A 12,572-nucleotide genomic window follows, 5' to 3' on the forward strand; every position below is an offset into this window, starting at 1 on the left:
TGATGGGGCAGTGTGTGTCGAGTACTGATAGTTTTGTGTGCGCTGTGTTCTCACCGCTTAGTTCACGTTGAAGCGAGAGGCAGCACGAAGGTCAATTCACTCACTGCTACAGGCTCCATCTTGAAAGCAGTCGTCTTGTGTCACGGATGGACGAAGAGATGGGTTTCCTCGTTGGGTAGGCATGGAAATGCTTGCGCATTTAAAAGTAGGCTAAGGGGGTGCTGCGAGTGAACTAAATATTGGGGAAGTACACGTTGCAGCGGGCGAGTGAGCGTCTATCCTCAAGGTCGGTGTAACGTAAAACTATACTAATTTGTTTTTGTGCCCATATGGGCGAAGCCTGAGCCATTTTGACCTATCGTGAAAGGCTAGTGACGGATTTGGAATAAAAACAGATTGGAATGGTTGTGCCAGCCTACGGTCGATCGTGGCTCTCTGGGTTTGTGGTGACATAGGGTGACTCAGAAATATTTTTTTGTAAGAACAATGGTTTCGGCTTTACAGGAAAGTATGCGCCGTGCTGCCGCTCGGCCCACTCTTCCATATTCTAGTACGCTATAGGTTCAAAGCGTGCTTGTACCGCCTCGTGTTCTAATAGGCTTGCAGCAAGGTGAAACTATTTTTATTATGTAAAAATTGCTTTCAATAAACCACAGCAATTCAAAACTATGGCTTCTCCATATGAAGCGTTATTACAGGCAGTTCACCCACACTGTCGAGACATTAAAGAACAAATGTATTCATGAAAAAACGTCTTGCGCTATTTTCCAAATTTCGGACTCGCTATTGCAGAATGCATGTTTTCTTATTGTTACGACTAATTAAATACCTACAGGCACTATTATCAAGATTTGCGTGCACTAAATCATTTGAGCATCGGGGTAAGCTGCTTCAAAATTCAGCTTAAAGGATCCCTGAACCACCCCTTGGGCTTGGTGAAAGTAACAGCATCTGCAAGTAGCACACGCTGCTGTGCACACCTCTGTCAAGTTTTGCTGTTGTACGCGTTGCATGAAGCTTGCAAGCAGAGCGTGAAGTCGCCTTTCTCTCAAACGCTCTTTTTCAACAGAAGCCTACTCCTCGTTCTCTTTCGGACACTGTTTCGTAGTAAAGCCGGTTCCCATACGTGGCTGCTATTGGTAGCTGTGGCTGGCTGCGTGCCACGGCCGCCATCAGGTGCTGCCACAAACTACTCCAAATTGCAGTTGTACTTGCTCCAAAAACTGCTGCAAAATGACTTTGGGCAGTCCCACTCCTGGACATAGATAACTTTAATTCATGGCTTTTGTGTAGCTGACGCGCAGTGATAATGCCGAGACCATGATGTCCAAGGCCTTTGCAGAATGGCGGCATGCTGGAGTAGTTCACGCTTCCAGCCAACTAGAACTTGTGCAGAATAGTCGTGCCCCGCTAGTAGTGAAATTTATCACAAGCCCTCGAATAAAAATTGGCGGCTCCACTTGCAGTTTCGAAATGACAGGTGGTCAGACCAGGGCACCGTTTTGAGAGCTATACGATGCTGCATTTAGTTCTTTAGATGGACATTTCCGACGAAAATTTGCAGCTAGGTGTGGGAACGCACTGGGAATAAAAATGACACTGAATATATGGTTTTCAGACCAAAGTACTGTCGCATTGTAACTTCTGATGTTAGCTTCAGTGTGGTTGAATTTTTAGCATTTAGCGCAAAGAGCGATGGAACGAAGAATGTTGGGTGTAATGTTAAGAGACGGCAGAGAGTGGTGTAGATCGGAGAGTAAGCGTGGATAGCCAATATTCTAATTGACATTGAGAGAAAAAGATGGAGCTGGGCAGGCCGTGTAATGGTAGGATAGGTAACTGCTGGACAATTAGTTACAGAATGTGTGCCATGGGAAGGGAAGTGCAGTTGAGGACAGCAGAAAACTAGGTGGGGTGATGAAATTCGCTGGCGCAAGTTGGAATCGGTTGGCGCAGGACAGGGGTAATCGCAGGGAAAGGCCTTTGTCCTGCAGTGGACATAAAATAGGCTGATAATGATGAAGGGCAAGTCCATATATAACGACCACTTTTGTAGAACTGCTTTGTTATGCAGTCGAACCCATCTATAATGAACTAACTCTAAGGAATTCTTGGTGATATCATCATGTAAATAATATGCTTATAATGCTTACGATATAATGAAGGTATTGTCAGATGTGGCTTTGCTATAATAAAGTTTGACTGTATAGCATGTACTAATTCAATTTTATTTTTTAGTTCTGTAAAATTTCATTGCTAAATACACACCTTCGTTTGTTCTACTTTATTTTTAGATTTGCTTTGGCATGACACACTGATTGGCTGCGAGTAAATGTTCCTGCATGATAAATAGCTTGTTTATTGGTGAAAGTGTGGGTTCGTGCATGCTGGTCTGACTGATGTATAAATTTTTAATAACGTTGTTGGCATGGCACCACTTTGTGTGTAGTCACAGCTTAGAAATTCAACCACACCAACACCTTGTCGGAAGGGAAAAGAAATGTTTGGCCTTTTTATATGGCGGGTGTTGTAGTGTCCTGTCTACATAGGAAAGCTGGTCTACGAAGCTATTACGCGTTGCTCTGATTCAATCTGTTGGATCAGTGTACGATTTCCGTTTGATGTAGCATTGCATCTCGCTACGGATTCTCACTGCAGCTTGTGTGCTGCCATAGCTCAGTGGCTGTGGTACTGCACTCCAAAACGCCTGTGTGCCCATTTTATAACCCTAGGTGGTCAAATTAAGCAAGTCCCCCACTACTGTGGCACGTAACACCCCAGAATTTTCCTTCTCACTGCAACTTAAGAATGGTTCTAAGTTTATTTTTATGAAGGATAATTTAAGTGGGCTTCATATGATTGCATTTGACTGCAATGTCCCTTGAGCTAGCAAAGGCAAAAGCTCTCCCCGCTATAGTTCTTTTCATGTGACAGTCAATGCTGCAAAGGCTAGAGCAAGTTTTCGCACAACATATATGCATTAGCGACAAAAAAAAAGTATTCTACATGACAGCAGGAAATTGGAATGTGCTACATAATTAGGCGCAAGGTTGACTCCACATGTTAGTCGCAGTATATTGGGCAAGTGCCACACAGAAGACTGCAGGCATGAGGCTATTAACCATGGAAAGACAAGCAGAGTGACACATTTGAATGTTTGCGCAACTGCACTCATTGCACTGCCTTTACTATGCACCACCTGCATTACATACTGGAAGCTCGAGGCGCACAATTTGTGATTTCATGTAATGTTAACACAATGCTGTACATCACAGTACTAATAAGTCAAGAAGTTATTCTGTAGAAGGCCTTGCAAATAAAAGGCCAATGCACTATGAAACAGACAGTGAGGTGTGACGGCACTACTTCTTGTGGCGCCACAACTTGCGGAGCTTCCACAGTGTTGCCCGTTAGGTATAAGAGTATAACGTGGCTGGTCCCTTCTTTTTGCACTCGTGTGTACAGAGATAAATGTGTGAAGATGCAGCATTAAATCTTTACTAATAGTTAATGTCGCCTTGTTTACATTTCAGGAGGGACGATGATGGAGTGGACTGGACAAGTCGCACGCACGAGACCGCCAAAGTAGACGATGTCGACGCTGACATGGCATATGCAGTGTTTGTCTCGTACATTGAGATCTACAATAATTATGTGTACGACCTCCTGGAGGACAATCCAATAGATCCTCTGAAGACAAAGTAAGCTTTTCACTGAAAGTGCTTTTTTATTCCCTTTCTTGCAAGAATGTTTGTTTTCCCATGACTCTTTAAAGGGGCCCTGAACCACCCATTGGACTTGGTGAAAAAATGTAGTCCAAGGATAGGATATGCTGCTGTGCTGCAAACATCTTAACCAAATTTCACAGCTGTGCGTGGAGCTCGCAAGCGAAGCATGAAGTTGCCTTCCTATCGAACACTCTTTCAACAGAAGCCTTCTCCTCGCTCCTTTCGAGTGCTGTACAGTCGAACCCACTTATAACAATCCCAGATACAACAATCTATCAGTTAACCGGCACTCAGATATAACGAACATTTTTTTATATCGTCGTACCACTACAATGAACGCTTTGAACCCGGTCATGGTAAAAAGACGGCACATGCGAAGTGCCAAAGCACGGCAGCGCAACCAAAGTGGGTGCACGGCCCCCGCTCCAGTCTAACCGCAACAATAATACGGTCTCGAGATGAGCGAGTGACCGTGTCGCACGAATTTTGGAAGCCACGAAGACGGTCGTGCAATTCAAGGCACGGCTGCATAGCATGCCGCATACAGCACAAACAGCATGGTGCAGGGCAAGCTCTGGCGTGTGCGGCAGTGCAATATACCACGACGGTGTCATTCTAGTTGCGCGATTGTCCATGCGGCACCATATGCATTACACCTGTTTCAGCGATTTGGAACGACCATCTATGTCCTTCCACCGTAGGAACAATGGTTGCTTAAGCGTTCCTGTTAATGCGGCCCGAGTGGTGAGAATGCTGCACCACGCGCTGCGTAGAATCGTGGCGTAGAGAATGGGCGGAGAATCGTGGGCACACTCCGCTCTGCTGTAGTCTTCGCAGTACAAGGCATTGAAGAAGGAAAGAGCACCACAAATCAGATCATACGCGACCTTTGCTTGCCAATAACCCCGCTTCTGCTGAACGCTTTGAAGTAATTTGAAGAACGCAAAGTATTTCTGAAATACTCTTTTAACTTCAAATGCATTTCTCTACTTTGATACAGAGTGGTTCCGGGTGCCCTTTAAATTTAAATGTCATTGCTGCTTTCTTGAGAGCTTTTAGTTGGATTCCTCTTGCATCGTCCCACATATTAGGGGGTGGGCAGCCTGTTCCAGACAGGTCAGAAAAAAGCATGGTACCAGAACTTGCAAAGCTAATCAGCTTCCTAAACCATGTGCAAGTCATTGCAATCCATAAACTTGATGCGTAGCCTGGCATAGAATTTGCAATGTGAATACTAAAACTTGTTTCTTTTTTTTCTGGAATAAGTATGACTGATTTTGTTCTTAAAGCAGATCTTTTTTATATACTGTACTGGGTTTGCTTTGTGGTGGTTGTGTGCTTTGTGCTGTGCTCATAATGCCACTCGGTCATCTCTTGAGCACAACACATACATAGCGCAAAATGCTAAGTCTCTCAATACTCCAGCATCAACGCATCATAGCACCAGCAACAACAAACACTTGGGCGTGTTTGTGGGCAATGTTAAGGTATAAATCCAAATGGTGGTGGACCACTACAGATGCCTAGGCAAACTTACAAAGATGCAAAGCATTATAAAGCCAAATGAAAACAGCAGCACTATGCACCAAACATCAGGTACCAGCATCGCACAATGTCTGTAAAACGTCTCAAGCTTCAGGTTTTAACGATTTTTACATTTGTCTGACCTGCACCATTTTAACAAGGCATTTTACTTTTGACAGTATGCGTTTTGGGGCAAGTGTATGATGACAGTGCCCTCAACAATGCTTCAAACTTTGCCCTTGCCTTATCCACACTGTCCAGACAGCTGCAGTCAAAGATGTTACGTGAGGACTCCAAGCGCTGCGTCTATGCCTTCGGGGTGACGGAGGTCGAAGTGAAGAGCGCAGACGAGGCATTTGACGCCTGGTGTCGGGGACAGAAGCGCAAGCGCATCGCTCACACTGCCCTCAATGCGGAGTCCAGCAGGAGCCACAGCATCTTCAACATCCGGCTCGTTCAAGCGCCACTCGATGCTCAGGGCCTGGACATCTTGCAGGTAAAACTTGAGTCTGTGGATGTGCCGTGCGGTGTCTCCATTAATTTAGCTGGAGAGTTTCGGGTGAGCAAGGTTTACGCAAGTTCATCCTAGAGTTCTGTGGTAAAATGTAATGCACCTGTGTATGTTTGTTTTGCTTGGTACCAGTTAAATATTTGTGCTAATCAGCATATACATATATATTAATACGGATTAAATTGTGCAGAAACTACGAACCGTGCAACAAGCCATAGATCAATAGTCTACTCTTTTCATAACTTTGTCCTAGTTGGAGGAGTTCTATGGTGTAGCTTACTGTGCCACCGAAGGAAGCTGTGGTTGTCAGTTTATACGGATACATTAATACTGATTACAGTTATGGGGAAGCTACGAACTGTGCAAGAAGAGATGGAATGATGAAGTGTTTGTATAATTTGTCTTTCTGGTTGCAAAATTTCCATCTGATACTAGTTGCACCCTTTGGGGCTTATGTCCCCCAACAATAATTTTTGTCTCGCATGAATTTTCCGGACATCACTTGCACAAGAAATCGAAACACGTTCAGGGTGTCTACCAACCGGGAAAACCGGGAATTCTCAGGGAATTTGAACATTCTGGAAAAACTCAGGGAAAACTCAGGGAATTTGTGCTTCTATCAGGGAAAATTAGCTGTAACTTTATTGAAAGGGAACGACAGTTGTGGTAATGCTGGCTCCAGTAACAGAGGAATCTCAACGAATCGTCATTGACGCCGTGTCATCGGCAGGATGTATTGCCAGAGTAGTTAATGACCGATTTTGTAGACGTCCGATTTTTCGGACATGCCCGATAATTTGCACGGCTTTGCAGCACCACCACGTACTTCATATAGTCAATGTATATTGCCCTGACTGCAGGTCAGAAATGGCATTAATCAAAGCCGCCACCGCCGCTGTTTTGATTATCTCGTCGCCTCGAACCGGCACTCTCGCGCGCAGATCCGCTGGCAGCCGTAACCACCACCGCGGCAACGTTAGGCCTAGCTGCTTCTATGTTCGCTACTAAGCTTCTTGCCGTGCGGTGCTGTGCTTTTCATTGAAAGAATTCGCCGCTATTACCAATGGCACTGACTCCGCCTTTGTAATCCTCGCGATTGGCTTTGAAGCTCGCAGAGCACAGCGCGTTGCGTAATGCGTCTCCGAAAGTTAGCTTCGCCTCAGTACAGTAGTGTTAGGCGGTGAAGCATAACAAGCGTGGGAAGGGGCAATTGTCACGGGACACAGTATGTAGTCCTTAATTATACACACGTGCACCCCCATCTCCTTTCACAGTACGAGCACCGGTATACCTAGTAAGTGTACTGGCAGGCCTTAAGAGCTTTTTCGGGTGTGCCTGTGTCAATTTCAGCCCTTAAGGGTAGTTAAAGACAGGCATTCATTATTTTTGGACTGCCCGATTTTCGAATGTTTTTGCGGCCCCTAGGGAATCAGAAAAATCGGACGTTGACTGTACAACTGACCAAGAGGATGCTTCAAATGATCCATGTGGTGAAAGCGTGGTAGAAGGAGGATGAGAACAGAAAGGACCGACGCACTGAGGAATTAACGGGAACAGAAGCGTGCCGCCGCCTTTTTGAAGGAGCTTGAGCTAAAAAAAACTAAGTGTTGGCAGACGCCGAGATGCAGATGTCCCTCATCCAAACCAAAATAAACTGTTTTAAGCAGTGAAACCCAACACTGAGATGTTGTGTACGGGCTGAGAGTATGTCAGGACAGTTGAGGTTGACTTCCCAGCTGCTGAGAGAGAACCTTAGTTGTGACAACGTTCAGGCCTCATACAGATGAGCTTGCTATCAGTTGATAGAAATAGCTCATATTAAAAAATATTTACTTATGTATGCATCTCCTTTTCATTAAAATGTTTGACTCAATTTGGAATGGGTTTTACCATTTCTTTCGCTGTGCATTTTAGTAACACCTTCCTTCTGTTTTCTTTTTAAATAGAATAGATATTACTCCTTACTATTAAAACTGGATTAAGTCATTTTTTTTGTTTCAGCATGCTTACTAGAGAGTGACAGCATCATACAACGTGGTGTCAGCCTGTCTTGACATAAAACAAAGTTCTGGCTCATTCAGGGAATTTTGCAAAGGTGCTCAGGGAAAACCTGGAAAACTCAGGGAATTTGGAAATGTCAACTTGGTAGACACCCTGCACGTTGTCAACTAATACACAAAAATTCCCTAACTTCTTAATTATTTTACAGTACATATTGCAATTTACTAATTGTAGCCAGTTAGTTCGCAAGGCACATCCACAGGAGCAAATTTTGAGGCGGGCATGGGTTTAGCGATATGGGCCATCAAACTCGCAGTAAAAATGAATTGCTGTTCCACTTGCCTTTTTAAAGGGCCCTCACCACGTCTGGCCATTTTGAGCTGCCAAGTGCAGTGCATACAATGCACACGAATGATTGTCTGCTGAGTATTATACATCCCTACTGCCGCGGAAAGAGCTGAAGAGCATACAAACCGAATGTATGTGTTTTTGTTTTCCTTCGCACTGTAGAGAGACATCCTTACGTTTCGTATGCTTGTTTCCATGTTGCGCATGTGCAGAGAGCGAAAATCATTTTCTACCTTGTTCCAGCATGTGATCTTGCTCTGTGATCCACTTCTGTCTGCTTCAATGTTCGTGTAGCACTGACTTGTACCGCTGTCAGTTCTCGTGCACAACTTGCTAAATCATGTGCTGCGTGCAATGAGGCACACGCAACAGCTCGTGTGAGAGACCTTTGTCAGAAGTTCACTGCGCTAAAAAAAAAAAGAAAAAACAGAGCAAGTGATAAATGAAAGGTAGGGAGGTTAACCAGGACTGAGCCCGGTTGGCTACCCTACACTGTGGATATCATTCGGTCACTGTCTGGACTATAGACGGTGACTCGATCCGGTAGCTTTCAAATATCGCAGCAGCGGCTTTTGTGGCCGGTGAGAAAAAACGAAACAAAAAGGCTAGGCCCATGACGTTATGGCTAGACGGAATTTTTCTTGTGGTGGCTAGACGGGTGGCAACGCTTGTCTCATGAAATCATTGGTTCGCGGCACTAAAATATTTCTATCTCTGCTATTAATCCAGCAGGCCTGCGAAGAGGCAAGACCTCGCCATCCCATCGTGGGAGGCCTAGGCCCAGCCAACTAAACTGCTGGTTTTCGTTAAAGTTCACTCTCTCCCTGCTATTAATCAACCAGTTAGAAAAATAATTGTGGTAGAATGATTCCTAGGAGGCACATAAGTTCCAGTGTACAGTACAGTAAACTCTCAGTTGTACGAATGTCAATTTATTGAATATTTCAGAATAACGAACTTTTTAAAATCCCCGGCAATTTTCTTATAGATTCTATGCAAACATGTTTCACTTAAACGAATTGCGGAACAGTCACTATTTCAGTTTAACGAACTCGCTCAGAGGGCCAAGGCTTATTTTTACGACCCACATGGTGCGTTTTTCATCGGCTCCGTTCAGCCTTCCAGTTTTAAGTAACAACGGCAATTCGCGTGCCCACTTTCGAGATGAGTGTGACGAAACGGAAGCGGTTGTCTCTCTTGGACAAGCTGAAAATCCTTCAGTGCCTGGACAACGGTCAAAGGCAAGTGGACGTTGCAAAGGACTGTGGAATTGCACCGTCGACGTTGTCAACGATTGTGAAACAAAAATCGAAACTTGAAGGAGAAACTTCGATGAATCCCGTCGGGAAACGACTCTGCACGGGGTACTTCAAAGAAGTGGACGATGCCGTTGCGGTATGGCTTCGCAACCTACGATTTCAAAACATTCCAGTGTCCGGCCCGATGATACAGGGCAAAGCGAAGAAATTTGCTCTTTTTCTGGGCGTTCGTGGCTTCGAAGCAAGCAGTGGATGGCTTACACGATTTCGGGATAGGCATGGGATCGCGTGGAAAACAATTTGCAGCGAAAGCAAGGATGCCGACCAAGAGGCAGCGAGAACCTGGAGGGATGAGGTTGTAGGGTACATTGGGAAAGTTGAGAGACTTTGTGTCTCAACAGCAAGCTGTGCCAGAAGAAGTGTACAAAAACATTGACTCTCTGGACAGTTCTGTTACTTCCTGTGCTTTAAAAGTACAAGTGCAGAAGAAGATTACAGATTTTTTTTCTGAGAAAGGCAGCATTATAACTGTTATGAACCTTGTACTTGTCAAATTCCATTTCACACATTTCTAACACTATGGATGCCATGTCTTTTGCTCCATGAATTGCACTTCAAACTTTTGACTCTGTATGCCATGTCTTATGTTGGTCTAGTGAATATTCAGTTTAGTGAACTTTCAGTTAAGTGAACTAATTCCTTTGGTTCACTGTATAACCAAAATTTGCTATGTGGTCTGCGGAGGGTCCCTTTAACAAAATGCTTTTATGCATCGATGCGCATAAGTAACTGGAATGCCCATGTATTTTGTCGCACACTTTGGCAATGAATATCTCTAAACTCGTGTCATCCTGAATATTCATTCTAAGGGATACGTTTTGCAACTCACTAGCTATAATTAACCAATCGCAATATGTGCTGTCAAGTAATTAAGGAGTGCTTAATGAACTGGCAATCTGTTTCATGTCTCGTGCAAGTAATTTCCGCCTATTTGAATATTCCAGTTCAAGGAATCGCATTATGCTATTTCCCGCGGCTGATTTTTAAAACTTCTGTAAAACTTAAATATGATTGCCTGGTATAACAGGGTGGTGGACGTGGCCAATGCAATGAAAAAAAAAGGAAAACGTTCAAGCTTCAAGCCTGGACTATCTAGTGGTATAAGAAGAGAGTTGTTTACTCCTGAATTCCTTATCCAAGTATCATTCATTGCTTGTCATTTTATCTTTGCTTTCAGGACAAGAATGCGCTGATCATCAGTCAGCTTTCGCTCGTGGACCTCGCCGGCAGTGAGCGCACAGACAGAACTGGCAACACTGGCCACCGGCTGAGGGAAGCAGGTGAGCCTTGCCCTTTCCAGTTGTAGTGAATAGGGCACTTCGCTGCTCAACCTGAGGTTGTGGGTTCAACTCCCAGCCACCGTAACCACATTCTGATCGGGGTGAAATGCAAAAACAGTTGCGTGCGTAAGTTGGACTTGGATGCGTGATAAAGATGCCCACGGGCAGTGTTACGTAAGGATTCCTTTCCTTCTGTTCTGTTCATTTATCACCTATTGCAGCAAGCGGACAATGCCAGACTGGTGACAGTGAAGACCAGGCTTCACACCATCCACTGATATACATACAGCAAGAAGAATTTAAAGTGAAAATTATTGTATAATATATTCTCAGATAGTCAAAACATAATCCAACCTCGTTACGACAGTCGCATCCAATACAAAAGTACCTTAGTTAGGCAGTTAATCCTCGTTGTAATGCAGGCGGTAGAATCACCAACTTGCTTCAATATATATAAAAATTTTGTTCTATTGAAGTCAGACTTTTTATGCAAATAAGCACAGTTGCCGAAACACGAGATAACTCAACCTCTGGTACACATGATAGTGTGCCAATTCGGCATGCCCACTCTTTGCACATGCGGCAGATTAGCTCTAAACGGGGCGTGCAGGCTGTGTATGTGTTCAGCTGCGCTAACAGCAGTTCGCAGCCATAGTTTCCTACAATTACTAGAGGGTACTCTGGCGCTGCGATTGTTCACCCCTCCGTGGGAATGATGGGTGGTACATGGATTTATCCGATCTTCATGCTTGGGGCTTCATTTATTATGCTTTGTCTGGGCCTAAGTTGGCTTAAATTTCAAAGCTATTTATACTTTTCTATTAATGCAGAGGCTAATAACTCTGTGAAAGCACACATAGTAGCGGATAATTACAGTGGTTCCACTTGTCCATGTGTCCGTGGCATCATGATCGCGGTGACTAGTTTTTTCGTGGCCGGAAGACAAAATGCACACTTGCTTCGCCCACTTCTTTTCAACGGTTCTGGTGGCAGGCATATCAAAGTAGAGAGACGTCTGATCGGCATTTCCAATCTGTCTGAAGTGGTATCAGTTTCTATGGCGCAACTTCAAAGCATACCGCTGAAAACTGCAATTTCTCTTCATATTCTTCGGGCAATTTTTGGCATATCCCTGTCCCCGTTCGAAGGGAAAAGCCTTTTCTTTTGGTAAAATTTGATAGCCAGCACCTGCTCGCTTTGAAGTCGCTCCGCATTAGCCCTTTCTGTTGGGCTAACTGCATCGCCCGTACTTTGAGCAGATCGGTCATCACAGGCCGCTGTGCCGCTCGCTGCTCTTGCACGTATTCCGCGAGCACCTCTTCTATTTCGGTGAAGCAGCCCTGCTTCGGTCCACTGAAACCCTTCCTTGTTGCTTTGCTGGCGAAAATATTCTCCTTCTGTTTGCGCCAGTCCCGCACGAAAGTTTCGGGTACTCTGAACACCCTTGGTGCGGCCTGATTTCCGTCCATCTCCGTGCACATAACTTTCCTTTTAAATGCGGCATCATGGTGGACTTGGCGCGTCTTCACAGGCGGCATTTCCATGCTGATTGAATAAACGCAGCAAATGGGAAAACAGGCGGTAGACTACGTTACACCAGCACATGGTTACACACACCACATGGAGGTATGCACATGGAGGAAGCTACGGCAGCTAAGCTAGAAGCGCGTGCAAGGTGGCCATTTTTCGAATGCCGATGGCGATATGGTAACGAAGTTTTAATTAAGGTCTTAAGGACTAGATTCTAACGCGCATGCAATTTTTGGACCTGTTTTATCGGAAAAAAGGTGCGCGTTAGATTTGAGTAAATACGGTATGCAGTTGTGAAGGCACATGGCCAACATGGTGTTACAACCGTGAT

The 12,572-nt window shown here is 44.7% G+C and overlaps 1 protein-coding gene across 2 annotated transcripts in view; it reads left to right on the forward strand.

Moving 5' to 3' along the window:
• pav (kinesin family member pavarotti) overlaps positions 1-12,572 on the forward strand; it is a 62,360-nt gene that overhangs the window by 10,052 nt on the left and 39,736 nt on the right. For both annotated transcript variants that reach the window (XR_008612523.2, XM_050178007.3), the window contains exons 6-8: positions 3,534-3,701; positions 5,514-5,748; positions 10,609-10,711. Coding sequence is in view for 1 of the 2 variants with exons in the window: in XM_050178007.3 (XP_050033964.1) it covers positions 3,534-3,701; positions 5,514-5,748; positions 10,609-10,711 (506 nt within the window). In the remaining variant the exon portion in view is untranslated. The remainder of the gene's footprint in view (positions 1-3,533; positions 3,702-5,513; positions 5,749-10,608; positions 10,712-12,572) is intronic.

Source organism: Dermacentor andersoni, chromosome 5 (genome assembly GCF_023375885.2).
Source record: "Dermacentor andersoni chromosome 5, qqDerAnde1_hic_scaffold, whole genome shotgun sequence".
Classification (NCBI taxonomy): Eukaryota; Metazoa; Arthropoda; class Arachnida; order Ixodida; family Ixodidae; genus Dermacentor; species Dermacentor andersoni.